The 13,463-nt window shown below is 54.1% G+C and overlaps 5 protein-coding genes across 5 annotated transcripts; 2 read left to right on the top strand and 3 right to left on the bottom strand.

Annotated features, from left to right (window-relative positions):
* Positions 1 to 423: 423 nt before the first annotated feature.
* On the bottom strand, positions 424 to 2,663 carry GLRG_02449 (ab-hydrolase associated lipase region; the record flags this gene model as incomplete). The annotated part of the gene is made up of 5 exons (XM_008092458.1): positions 424 to 1,845; positions 1,898 to 2,193; positions 2,270 to 2,356; positions 2,418 to 2,527; positions 2,632 to 2,663. 5 exons carry the CDS (start codon positions 2,661 to 2,663, stop codon positions 424 to 426), a joined length of 1,947 nt encoding a protein of 648 aa, XP_008090649.1.
* A 768-nt stretch (positions 2,664 to 3,431) lies between these two features.
* GLRG_02448 (uncharacterized protein) lies at positions 3,432 to 3,886 on the top strand (the record flags this gene model as incomplete). Its single annotated transcript, XM_008092457.1, has 2 exons — positions 3,432 to 3,456; positions 3,519 to 3,886. The coding sequence occupies 2 exons, from the start codon at positions 3,432 to 3,434 to the stop codon at positions 3,884 to 3,886; spliced, it is 393 nt and encodes a 130-aa protein (XP_008090648.1).
* Positions 3,887 to 4,413: 527 nt separating this feature from the next.
* On the bottom strand, positions 4,414 to 6,012 carry GLRG_02447 (uncharacterized protein; the record flags this gene model as incomplete). Its single annotated transcript, XM_008092456.1, has 3 exons — positions 4,414 to 5,343; positions 5,400 to 5,464; positions 5,553 to 6,012. 3 exons carry the CDS (start codon positions 6,010 to 6,012, stop codon positions 4,414 to 4,416), a joined length of 1,455 nt encoding a protein of 484 aa, XP_008090647.1.
* Positions 6,013 to 10,234: 4,222 nt separating this feature from the next.
* On the top strand, positions 10,235 to 11,348 carry GLRG_02446 (phosphopantetheinyl transferase; the record flags this gene model as incomplete). The annotated part of the gene is made up of 2 exons (XM_008092455.1): positions 10,235 to 10,318; positions 10,497 to 11,348. The coding sequence occupies 2 exons, from the start codon at positions 10,235 to 10,237 to the stop codon at positions 11,346 to 11,348; spliced, it is 936 nt and encodes a 311-aa protein (XP_008090646.1).
* A 327-nt stretch (positions 11,349 to 11,675) lies between these two features.
* GLRG_02445 (uncharacterized protein) lies at positions 11,676 to 12,965 on the bottom strand (the record flags this gene model as incomplete). The annotated part of the gene is made up of 1 exon (XM_008092454.1): positions 11,676 to 12,965. The coding sequence occupies one exon, from the start codon at positions 12,963 to 12,965 to the stop codon at positions 11,676 to 11,678; it is 1,290 nt and encodes a 429-aa protein (XP_008090645.1).
* Between the last annotated feature and the right edge of the window lie 498 nt (positions 12,966 to 13,463).

The following is a 13,463-nucleotide window of genomic DNA, read 5'->3' as shown; positions in this document are numbered from 1 at the left end:
GTTCTGATAAACATTCTCATGAAGCCATCCATCCATCTGGGTCCTGGTTGGACCATTGGTCACTCACTCTAACCTACTTGCACAGCATGGCAGACAGACCGACCTTGGGGACGCATAACTTACGGGACGATATACTTTGAACCACAACGCAAGAAACCCTCTATGTCATTGGACGTTGTGCCATCAAAAGTTTTCAGACTTGGTACGATTGTAGGAAACCTGATTACGACGTTGAATGTTGAAACCTCCGCAGGGGTAGGTGTAAACGAAGAACACAGGGGAGTCACCCAGGTGCTTAGAAGTTGGCAAGCAAGTTCTGGGGCAGAACAATCATCTACGCCACGTCGTTTATTCGTTTACAGCAAATATACTACACGCGTCGTAATGATGTTTAGGTTCAGACAAAATCCTACACACTCTCTTCTACGGCGCAACTGTCACACGCTTCTTCTTCTTTCCACTCTTGTTTTCGTCTGCCTTGGCGTTTCCTAGCCCCTTAGCATCGATCGGGCTCTTAGTGACTACACCTCCTAGAGCCTTGCTCGTGCCAAGACTTATCCCTCGACCCTCGCGCATGCTGTCCAGACTGAGATGGCTTCCTCCACTTCCTCGTCGGACGCCGATACCTTTAAGCTTGGCTGTCGGCGAATCACGCATGTCCAGTGGGCTGTCGGGCCTCTCTTCCCCCTCAGCTGCACGGCTGCTGGGTCTATCCGGGGATGGCGACGGTGATCCGTCTTCGTTCACAACCTGGGAGTAAGGGGTCCGCATCCTGGTGGTGTGATGGGGTGATGGGATTGCCGAGGGGCGGTCTCGAGTCTTGTTCTGTGGGGAGGACGTGTCGAGACCGTTGCCATTTTGTCCCTCGTCCGCAGTGTTTGAGGTATCACTAGCAGACACATCGCTTTCCTTGTATGCGTGCTTAGTATAAGCGTTCCCAGAGCCCAGGAGACTTTCCTGTCTCGCGAGCTGGTACCGGTCGTACTCCTCTTTGGTATGCAGAGCATCCGTGAAACTGTCGAGGGCATCAAAGACGTGAGGAAAGACTTGGGCATCAACATCGCGGCCCCACAGGAAGTCAAGGTGTTCGTAATGAGGGATCTCGGTAGCTACAGTCTGCGGTGGGAGTTCCTTGATCATGACCTTGATATCGACCAACGAGTCGCTGCCGCCGTACACAAGGACGATGGGCGTCTTGATGTTTCGCGTGGGATACTTGGCGACCTTGGTGTACTTGCTCGAGGAACTAATCGAGACAGGGGGGTGGACGTCGTCGTCGTACATCTGGAAAGACTTGTTCCGAATGATCTGAAACCAGTGAACCACACTCTTCGTACTGGTGAAAGAGTAGAGGTGCGGGTATGCGGCGAATTTTTGACTGAGAGTTATGTTTTTCGTCTGCCAGTTGAACAAAAAGGAAAGACCCATATCAATGAATCTAACAAAGATGGGAGGGTAGAGAATGGACTGCCACATGGTGGCTGAGCTGAGAATAGATCGACGACCGAAGAGGAGGAACAAAACCTGAGGCGAGGCCTTGATCAAGGCGTCGACGATTCCATTAGAAAGGCCGGCAGGTGACATGGCCGGTGCCAAAGCGATGAACACATTGACCTGCTGGTTAAGCTTTGGGTGGATTGCAAGGGTGGCAAAGGCCTGCGCAGTCCCTTGTGAGAAGCCAATGTATGACAAGCTCTCCTGCTCCGTCGTCCCGAGGATGTAAGCGATGCTGTCTGGGATATCATGAAAAGCGAACTCGTCGATGGAGAAGTTCCAGAATTCAGGCGACTTGGGCGAGTGATGTACCGACTTCTTGGAATACTTGTTGCCACGGTTGTTACCAAGCTTGAATACCCATCAGCGTTGCGTTCAAACGAATGCGAGGTGGAACACTGACCCAAACATCGTAGCCCTGCTCAGCGAGCACAAAAGGAAGACATCGCTGTTCGCTTGTCAAGCAGACCCAGACTTCCGAGTTCATCAGTAGACCATGGTGAAGATACACGACCTTCTTCTTCAAGCTTCCGGGACCACTGTTGACCTTCTGCCCCTCCTCTCCTTTTTTCCAGGCCAGGCGGTGTAGGCCAAGAAGATATCCATCTTTGGTCTGAAGGACGTGCTCCTCGGCTTCGTAACCATACAGGTGGCAGAGGTCGACAAAGTCAGAGGCGTCTCTCACGGACGTCGAGATTGCTGCACAACACCCCTTGCGGTTAGCCCAGTCGCATCGCGAGGGTAGAACGGCCTCTACGACACCAACAATTCTTACGCTGCTCTACGCGCTTGTTCGCCGGGGCGGAGAACCGGTGGAAGAGACGACGGGAAGCTCTATAGAAGAGATGGATGAGTGGCGAAGCTGCGAGAAACCGGATTAGCTGGCTAGGACGCCACCTTTTGGGGAAGGCGCAAGTTCGTACGTAGAGCCAGAGTCAAGACGCGGATGATAGCTTCGAGTCCGACCAGGAGAAACGACCCTACCAAAGCCAAATATTCAATGCTGCGCAATGCCATCAGTTCCAGGTCACGTCTTATCCGCGAACTACAGCCCGTGGGGGGGGGGGGGGGGGAGACGAAGGATGGGGAGGAGGGGAGGGAGATGCTTAAGCTCAACGGGCTTCGAGGGTTTCTTACATATTTAGTCGACCGATGAAAGGGATGGCCATCGTGGTACGCGATTTGGTTGGAACGAGATTAGTCGAAAAAAAGAAAAGCTGTGGCGCAACGGAACGAGGTATGTCTAGGAGGGAAGAAGGAGGGGGATTTCAAGCCATAATCACTCGCAAAACCGAGAACAACAAAAGCTTTATGTTCCGAATTCCGGATTAGCGATGGACGAGGGCGATTTGCGTTGGCGCTCGCGCCAAATGTGTCACCGTCACCGTAGCGTTTCTACAGGTGGACGGAGGTGGAAGAGAGGATGGGAGGAAGCGATGCGAGTGAGGGTGATGTCACATGTGAGATGCAGCAATGATCTGTGAGCAAGAAGCTCCCAAAAAGGTCCAGGTCCAAGGTCACAGCACACTTGGGTATCAGCTAATACTCCTGTCCCAATTCCTAGTCCCAATTACTACCCAATCACCGATCTGACAGTTGTGTCAGGGGCAGGGACTCCGTCGCGTGCTCACCCATGGTTGGGCGACGGGGTCTCGACCCTTGATAGATAGGTACCTCGGTGGTAGTGTGGAGTTTCTTGATTGAAGGACTGCAGGGGACATCAACCTTGGCGGCCTTCTGCACCTTGCAGAAACAAACCGCTGCACTGCACGGGAGCGGGTCCTTGCGACACGCTCTCGGCCAATCAGAGGGCGTTTGAAAATTTCCCCGGTATTACTCGTCGCGAACTCGAAGCTCCGACAGCTCCAAAGGTCCATCGCACCACCATTCGCATCTGTGTCTATCCACCGAGGGAATGCCACAGCACCGTCGCCGCCATGCCTAGCTCTTGCAAAGAACTGCGTATGTCTTCCCTCACCCACAACCCTGGGCAGTCTTCAGCATCAATGTACTGACCTACCCAGGCGAGGCCCTCGCGCAATGCCTCCAGGAATCCGAGTGCGTCATGGTCCAGCGCAACAGCGCCTCCGACTGCCTTCGCTCCCCCCTCGTCGAGACCCTCCCCACAAAGTGCCAGCAGCTCAAGAAGGGCTTCGGCGAGTGCAAGCGCGGCATGGTCGACATGCGCAAGCGCTTCCGCGGCAATATGCCCGTCAACTACAAGACTATGAACGACGCCGAGGCCGGCAAGGGCTACCAGCTCTACGCCGGGCGCCCGGCCTTCGCTGGCGGCAGGGGTGAAACCGACGGCAACGAGCCTGCTCCCAAGGACTGGCGTGAAGTTGAGAACGAGCAGTACAGGAGGGAGCAGGAGGCGGCCCAGAAGAAGTAAGAAGAATCGGAAGAGAAGAGGAGGGAAAGGGGGGCTGCCGACAGAAGGCACCGACACACCACTTGTACAGTCTATGTGTATGATCTGGACAGCGAAGCATCGGAAGGCGTCATGGAGTTTTACAAGAACTTGGTCTAATCACCGGAAATATGGGTCAAACCCACGGTGCATCTTTTGGGTCCTTACAAGACATCCCGACTCAATGATAAGGCGTAGCATACAATCGCTTTGCTTGCGAATTCCGAGATTCTCCTACGCTAATTCAACTTCGAGCCAATTAGGTTGGGCATTAGGAATCCCCCGCCTAGTCTGGGTGCACGAAAACATAGAGTTCGCTCGGTCCTCGCCGGTGATATCATAACTGCACGCTTGTCCGGGAAGAATTACAGTCTCATCAGCCTCCAAAATGTTCGTCATAAAGCTCATGCAGCAGATGGTACAGTTGCTCTAGGGGACAGAACGAGCCCGCGCATGCCAGCCGTGATACCTTCCAGCCCGCTAACCTCCGAGTGATTGTCGTCAGACTTCTAGTCGTCGTCCAATCCCTGATTCTCAGGTGGCACGTAGTAGGGGCCCCGGGGATCGGCCCAAAGCTCATCGGCATTCAATCCCAACCTCTCTGCAACCATCTCTGTTGCATCGCGCTTTGCCTGGAGGACTCGGGCAGCCAGGGCCTCGTCATCGTCTTGGTCCTTCTGAGGAGCGTAAAGGTCGACGTTGGCGGCTCCAGACAATCGATGCAGTCTGAAGGCAAGCCACTGAATAGATACGAGGTCCCAGTTGGGGATTTTTCTGCGGTCATCCGACCAGATGGTAACCGTATGCCCGTTATCCAGTGGCGTCGCATGTGCGTTGTCGCGGACGTTGTCCGCGTCCCATTCTTTCCAAAGCTCTCGTGGATCTGCATCAACCGTAGGAGGGCTGTCATCAAGCCCTCCCAACGTGGTCTTCCTGAGCCAATGGAATCGAAGCTCGATTCCGTACATGAGCTTCTCTTGGTCGACAGACTTAGTCTGTTTGCCTGCCGCTTTCTTGTGCGGCGGCTGGTGTTCGGATGCTTCCGCACCTCTTTTCACAGCAGACGGCCCACTTCCAGGTTTCTCCTGAGAATCTGGCTTCTCAACGGTCTTGTATTGTTGTAGGCGGCGAATAGGCTCGAGGCCAAACACCCCATCGTCCCACAACTTGTGAAGCTGATTACTCAGAGTAATCATGTTTGCCGGTGAGTCAAGGAGGTCGAAATCACCAGGCGCAGTCCTTTCGCCTGCTGGGGTCGTTTGTTCCAGTATGCCCAAGATTCTGTTAGAAAATTCAAGGCCCAAAATGTCCATGAGAGGCGCAATGACGGTACGCTGTATCTCCGTCCGCCGCGAAAGTGACCAGAACGGGCACATATGACACTCCTCTATGATCGCCGAGTGCGTCAGAACGCACCGGAAACCGTCTCGTCTTGGGGCCTTTAGGTATGTTAGTAATAGGGACTGGAAATGATAGAATTGCAGAAATTACGTACCGCTTCCCTTTGTGCTCCACTGCGCAACCAAATCTGCTCCTTTGTTGATGTAGGTGTCTCGCTCACTGCAAGCCGTTAGTCGTGTAAAAACGGGATGAGAATGGGGATGAGAATGGGGATGATGATGCAGATGAGTGATATCAAGAGACCTACTCCACCATATCAGTCCGCCCACGTTGCAGCAAGCCATCAGGAAACCATGGAGACTTCTCTGCTTCTGTTTTGCATCACCAGCGCACAAACTATCGCGGAATTCGACAAGGTTTGTCCATTCCATGGTCAATAATACCGCCCAGCATCTCGCAGATGCGAGTGTCTTCTTAAAAAGATCGTTACACACCATCTTTTGAAGATCCTTGTCGCGTTGGATAATTTGGTGAATCTCCTTCATCACCTCTCGCCGACACCCCAGGGTTGCCTGCCCGTCGTCAAGATAGTCGACGCGGCCGTCCATGTTCCTGGGCACACGCTCCGCAAAGTTCCGCTCATACATTTCAATATCGCGGTTTGTAACCCGCGTGTATGGATCTGCATTTTCTAGTTTGTTTCGCAGACTCTCGCAGAGTCTGTCGACTTTGTCGCTGCTGACAGGCAGCGGCAAGTTTGTGTTCATTTTGGTTACTGAGCAAATAGGGTGCTTACAGGAAGACCAGCCAGCCTGCGGGCTTCACCAACCGGGTCAACAACTAAACACTAGAGCTACTGCTTTCACTAGAAGACTATCAGACGCCGAAGCGAATGAAAACGGCCCCCCCCCCGGAGGGAAAGGCAAGTCAACTAGCTGCCACAAGCAAACTCTGAAGTGAGAAATTGTTTTCTTGGAAGGAATCCAAAGTAAATAAAAAAGATAAAACTCGCGCCGGAGTCTATCAAGGTCGTAAGCCTGAACAGGTAGGATTGATCGCCGCCAAAGAGATGATCGCGCAAACACGGTAGACTAAGGTTGCCGAAGCTCGATAGAGAAGAGGAAGAAAAGAGAGAAAGGAGAAAGTCGATGAAGTAGATATCTTATAGGTAGGTGATCAGACCAAGCTACCTGCCCAGGTAGCTAGACCAAGCTAGGTAGGCACGTAGGTACCTGCCCAAGTAGGTAGGTGGAGCCACAAGGTAAGTACCACAACCCACCTACCTCACCTCGATACATCTACAGACACCTAGGTACCTACAAATCTTCTGTCCTATGGCCTGGCAATGTTCTAGAGAGCCATGTTACGCGGAGAGCTTTCCTGAACTTGAGGTTCTACCTTGTCAGCGGGAGGAAATAAGGCTGTGACTCAGAGCGTAAGGTTTCGGCAACCTTGGTTTTACCAAGGCCATCCATCTGCTACAAAGACAGTTGGAACCTGGGGGGTTGCCTAGGTAGGCACTTGAAAGCTTGCTGCCTTGCGCCCAGCCAACCAACCGAGTGCTTTGGGAGCCGCAGTGGGAAGCTGTCACCATCGTGCCACTAAACTCGAATGGCTGCAGCCAAGGCTTAGGGCCTGATCTTCTCGTTGCCAGGCAGTAGTTGCTAATTGACAAGGGCACAAAGCCACTGACTCTTCCATTCGCCAAGGGTTTCTAGAATGCGAGAGAATGCATAGCAGAAAGCTAACAATACCCAGAGTCTATGCCTGTTCCAGCCTGTCTCAGTCAATGATCAAGAAATCTACTCGGCACAACTCTGGCTTAGAGAAGTAGTCGGCTAGATTTGGTTTCGCGTCTTGGAAAAGGGTTCGGAGCAGAAATCCGGTGGTTTTGTGCACTGTTGACATCAGCCTGGCAACAGGCAATTACTGACAGGCGATGAGAAGATCAGACCCTTAACGCAGTCGTCCCCTGGTCATCAGCAGCAACCCCTATGAAGATTGAAGAAACTCCCAGCCACCCAGTCGCTCTGCCCCGGGGGTTTCGATGGATGCCCCTCCCCCCTAAGTATCCAGCGTCCGACGCGCACGCGGACAGGATTCCGAGTTTTCCAATGGGTATGGTCGTATGTGGCAGCTGCAGCGCAAAAGGGTTATTATCAAGTCTTGCTTCGCAGTTGGACAGCACACGTGCCAAGCGTAACGAATCGTAGCTAACGGAGTCTCCACTTGGAATTTCAGAGAAAACTAGCTCATAGTCTTTGGTTCTGTTTGTGTTTATTTCAGATTTGCCGTTGTACGTAGTGGGTAGGCAGGCATCACCTCCTCTTTTGCCCCCCTCCCCATCTCACATCTCTTGATGTGAACACTCTTACAAGACGGTCGAGATGCTACAAGCTCAGGAACTCAACATCAATGTGAGTAGGATGGATGAAGAGGATAAGTTCGGACCGCCAAACTGTTTCTTTGAAATAAACCCAACAGTTGAGGCAGACCAAACCAGTTTGCAAGCCAACGTGTACGTCCGTATCAACCTAGCTGCGACTGCAACAGCAGCTACTGCGCTTTTCCTGGCTACAGCTTCAGCTTTAGTTGCAGCACACTCTACAACGCAGGACGGTATAACTACAAACTATTCCAAGTTTCCGTGCAATCAGGATATGAACATCAGCTCAGGTAGCACCTTTGGATCGTAAGTGTCGGCTCGACCTCCTACTTATGATAACGTAGGCAGCACGGGAATACCGCCTCAATGCTTGTTTGTGTAGCAACCACCGTTCACAGCTGTTTTTGCAAGAGATCGGATAGAAACATCTCAAGCACCGAGTATAGGCAATATTAACATTAATATCACACTATAGCTAGGCTTTGGCATTCACACCCCTCCACAGTTGTCAGGATACAAAATCCCCGTTGTGCTAGCGCCCTTTGCCAGTCTCCAATGAATGATCGTCACACTGCGTATTTGTCCTCCCGGTTCCCCATCTCTCCCACTCTACTCGTCCGTCTCAAGGTCTGGTTAGTCGATGCTCCCTCGGAAGCATCTTAATCCCCCGCACCAACGAAAAGGTCCAGACTCAGCAAGGGACCCTCCACGCAGTTTCGGGCCCGTACCATGCCCACCTGCAACAAGACAGAAGGCATATAGATACGAGCCCATCCCAAGCGCTTCACAGGGCGTGCCCAACTCTCGGCGTTGTGATGGGCTGACTTGGAAAAAATAAAATGAAGAAAATAAAAATTGGCGTCCCTCTCCCATTCTATCACTCCTCCTTCTCTAGCCCGTTCCTATCTCACGAAGAGACCGGGTCAGGCGAGCAAAGATGGCTCCTGCCTTCTCAAACCTGTCTCCTTATCTCGACGGAGAGACCAGGTCCAGGCGAGACGGGCGGAGCAGAGGACCGAACGGGAAAGAAAAAGAAAAAAGACACCGGTTGCTTCAGGCTCACGCGGCTCTGTCCAGCGAATTCACATCGTCCGCGGCCAGCCGCACCGGGGTATCGGTGGTTGTGCCGCACATTTGTTTGCCCCCGGCGCGTGGACTCTTCGGACGGATCATCGACGCTTCAGAGCTCGGCGGAGACTTCCAGCGGTTGTTGAAAAATGTTTCAGAAAGTGTGTCGACTCTCGACTGGTCTTCGGCAGATGTCCCTGCCATGAAACAGGAAAGTCGAACAAAAGTAGTTTGCTCAACGCTTCAGACCAAGGCTTCCCTAAGGGAGAGATGGTCTTGCCAGCGGAACAAAAGAGTAAGGCACTCCTGGCCCTGCTCTAACGTCGCAGCATGATTGTTGGGGTCTCAAAAGGATGAGTTCAGATCGTGGCTTGGCGATTGACAGTCATGGCGGCGGAACGGGGGAGGCCGGGTTGAGATGGTGACAAGGGAAAAACGCAGCATCCTTTGGATGAGTTTGGCTGAGAGGATTCGGCTACGCGGCGCATCCTGTAAACGAGAGTAGAATTGCGCTGAAGAGAAGAGGGAAAGAAGGATGCTGAGACGAAGGAAGGACGAAGATGTCTTTATAGACGAAGACGTCGGTCAGGGTAGAGAGAGTGGTGGAGGTGGAGTTGAAGTCGAGAAAAGGTTTGGGGACGGGATTAGGTGGAGGGCCAAGCCGCCGTTCGGTGAGATCTGCACTGTGAGTGACGCTCCACCGCCAACCAGGAGAGGCGCTAGTGGGAGTTGGCCCGCCTTATTCCGGGCCTCGGAGCAGCCTGCCTAGCAGCCTTGGTAGCTAGCTGGAGATGTTGGGACCCGTGGACTGTGTTAGGTACCCTGCAGTTTCTAGCTCGGCTGGTGGAAACGTCTCAACCTCCCCCCTCCTCCAAACACCCGCCACCACAACCTGTGACAATCTCACCCTCGCGTCGACCAACCAGGCCCACACCCCTTCAATGAAACCACGAACGACTCGCAAATCCTACCAACAAGAACCCAATGGCCTGATGTCTGAAACTTGAGATTGCAAATCACCGATCCGTTATCCGTACACGCCGCCAACCTGCCCGTTTATCTACTACCTACCTACCTCTGCCAGTGGTCACCCCCGCGCCCCCACTTGTTACCAAACGTCGTCATCCAATTGTTTATCCACGACGACGTGACGCCGGTATTGGATTTGACCTTCGCCTCAGCATTCCCGTCGTCTCGTCAACTTCCTCTCGTCGTCAGTGGGGCGACCGAGTGTCAGAGACGCATCTTCAACTCGTAGCCAATCCCATAAGCTTAATCAAATTCCTTGGCAGGCACATATCGTCCCCTCTTCCGACGACGACGGCGACGACGAGGCCGGTCCGCCAGTTAAACAGCGATCTTGCCTGTAGCGTAAGCTGAAAGCCTTTCATCCCAAGGAGCGTCTTCTCCGGAAGTCCTCATCGTGTGAGTCTGCACGCAGACTACGTCGGCTGGAAAGGCAGGCGGACATATTGCAGAATTAGTGTTTCGTTCCTACGAGCATCTCCGAAACAGCAAAGAACGCTGTATCCAAGATGGCCCCGACTATCATACAGTGGATCCTGGATACCCGGCAGTTGTGGCCCGAAGCCGCTGAAACGAAGCAGCTTGAGCAAGTTGTACGTAGTATTTCAATTCTCGCCCCGAGTCGCGCTTTGCTCCCTGCCCCTTTCGCGCGACGGTCGGTGCCTTTCAAACCTGCCCCAGCTGCGAGCGAACCCTCCAGAAAGAATGAACCCCGTTGCCAAACCGTACCCCTGAGGATTGAGAAACATACTGACACGAAAACACTACAAGGCATCCCGAGCCCTCGACCTTCTCAAGCCCGAAGAGCGCAAGGCAGTACTAAAGTATTACCATGTGCGCGACGCGAAGCTGTCCCTGGGCTCGCATCTCTTGAAACGTTACGCCATCAGCCGATTCTGCCACGTTCCCTGGCCTGAGGCTACTGCCATCCGCGACAAGCGCACCAAGCCTATCTTCCGCGCCGCTGACGGTACCTCCCCACTGAGCTTTAACGTGAGCCATCAGGCCGGCCTCGTCGCACTCTTCGCGATACATGGATATGACGCTGCGAACGGCCCAGTCGACGTTGGCGTGGATGTGGTATGCACGTCAGAGCGCCGCACAAGGGACCACCGCATATTGAGGAACGAGGGGTGGCCTAAATTCGTCGACATCCACGCTGATGTGCTCTCGCCCCTCGAGGCGAACTTCCTCAAGTGGCAAGCGCTCGCCGCCATCCCGCCGGGATTGAAGCCTGGGGCCTCGACGGAGGATGCGGCAGACTTCAAGCTGCGCTGCTTCTATGCGCTGTGGTGCTTGAGGGAAGCGTACGTCAAGATGACTGGAGATGCTCTTCTTGCGCCGTGGCTGGGAGAGTTGCAGTTCAAGAAATTCAGGCCGCCGGCTCCTGCAGAGAGTTTCGAGGCCGAGGGCGAGGCAGTTACGGATCACGAGATCGTGTTCAAGGGTACCAGGGTCGAGGATGCAAAGATATCCCTCAAGGCTTTGGGCCCAGATTACATGACTTGCTCTGCCGTCCGGACACCTCAGCGGAAAGAGGACGGATTGGCATTTGAACTCGGCCCGTATAAAATGTTGGACATAGACGAAGTGCTTACTTTTGGGGAGAGTCATCAAAGTTAGTTGCTCTCGCCTCATCATGCTAATCAACACAGACATTCAGCTTCACCATTTTACACGATGCTCTTTGAAGATACAATCCCATAACCTCACTGCTTCTTATGCTTCGCTATCGTGGCTGAGCCGAGCGATTCCCGTTGTCATGACGAGATACCAAAATATTTGGCAGTGTCAGAATCAATCATGGCAACGGCACAAATGAGTTGTACAAAAGGGTGCCGTGCTCCGCACTAAAGCCTACCAACCATCCATCTAGCATGAATGTGGATAATCAAAGGTGATTTTGAGTACAAGGACCACCGACGAATTGCAAAACATCCATTTCGCAGCTCACGGCACGTCCACAAGCGCCAAGTCGGGCCAATGCGAACTCAAGTCGAAGATGCCCTTTGACCGGATCCACAAAGGCGGGTCCTCTTCCTCGGGAATCTCTCCAAACGCGTCGACGGGGAACAGCCAAAACCCAAGCGCCGGGCGGGGCGCCGCGGCGAGGACCTTGGGCCCGTCAAGCTCTGGCAAACTAGGCCGCAGCCCGGATGCCGTTGCAAAGCATCCGGCCGGCCGGTCTCCCCCGCCCCCGGGCCGCGGGGAGTCCCACCCGCGGAACCACCACTGTAGCTGCAGCCAGCCGAAGTCTTCCTCGTGCAGCGCTCGCGCGGCATCTTCGCGGGTACGGATGTCCCCCTCCCGGTCCGAGGCGACCATCACGCGCACATCGACGCCTGGGGCTCCCTCGACGTCCTCGGGGCTTATGCCGAGCCTGCGCAGAAGCATCCTCCACCCGAGGGGCATTTCGCGCCAGTCGGGCACGCTGCCGCCGACGTTGCGCAGGTCGCGGGAGACGTCCCGCGAGTCCGGACGCGGGGGCTCGAAGAATGTGAAAGCCGGGAACACGGGAAAGCCGTAATTGAAGATGTTGGCGCGTATCCAAGTCAGCACGTCGAGGCCGCGGCCGCCGGGGGGCGTGTTCTTGAACCAGATGGTCTTCAGCGCCGCGAGCGTGGCTTTGAACGCCGCAAGGGCGCGCGCGTCGAGGGAAGCGGGCGACAGCGACGGCATCTCGGCGATGCGGAAGTGGTTGTCTTCCACGACCAGGTGCCGGAGGCCGTGACCTCCTGGGTCGTAGGCGCGAAGGTCGTGAAGGAAGTCGAAGAAGAGGGACAAGGCATTGTCGGCCGAGATCCTCAGGTAATCCCAGTCCAAATTCAGGCGCAGCATGGGGCTTTTGCCCTCCATATCGACGCAGGATTTAAGGTAGCACGGGATATGCACCGGGTAGAATGCGAGAACGACCGCTTGCGCCTCCTTGTTCACCATCATGATATTGTCAGGAAGCAAAACATGCCGGTTTGGAGTAACCACTTTGTAGTGGTTCCCGCTGACGGGCCGACCCAGACCATTTAGTAAAGAGTATCGTTCAGCAATATTGGTCTCGTTGCTCGCCCCCGTTTCTACTCGTTTCTCGAGAACAATGTGTATCATACGATGACGCTGGAGGGAATACTGCCAGATGAGAACGCGGAGCTCCGTCGGCAGCTGCGCGAATAAGCTGAAGCTTCGGTGGCCAGCATTTGGATAGGTCGGGTTGAACAGCTCGAGATGCGGTCGTCTGGGCGTCATCGTCACGGGTGCGACATCTGCGGCCGTGGTGTCTGTTTGTGAAAGTTGCCAACGTGGCAAGCAGGACGCGCACGAGATGTCGAGAGCAGCGTTCGCAGATCACTGCCCTTCCTCACGTCAGACCGGAATCCGTGAGGAGTCGGCGTGGCGTTCAGCCATGTCTCACTTCCATCAAGGTGCAGCTGTAGCCACTTCGCATGTGACACCGTGGCCTTTCCCTCAATCGGGTAATCCGGTCAAGGCTGTCAGAGATAATCACGGACTCGGTTTTCCTCAACGGTGTTCTCATGTATGGAAATGACCTTGGTTTCTGGGGGAGTAAGGTTTCTCGCTGCGGGTCGAAGTGGTAATTGTCACAACATGTCTTCATCATCTTCACATCAACCGGCCCTTGTCAGCGACGGGCCCAGTTCAAGATCATGCATAGACGGGCCAGCTGTTTTTCGAGGTGCGATCCGAAAATCGGAGCACATCATGTCCTAGCAATTCCTAGAGCTT

This window comes from Colletotrichum graminicola (genome assembly GCF_000149035.1).
Source record: "Colletotrichum graminicola M1.001 genomic scaffold supercont1.5, whole genome shotgun sequence".
NCBI classification, from domain to species: domain Eukaryota; kingdom Fungi; phylum Ascomycota; class Sordariomycetes; order Glomerellales; family Glomerellaceae; genus Colletotrichum; species Colletotrichum graminicola.
This window is presented reverse-complemented; position numbering and strand designations above follow the sequence as displayed.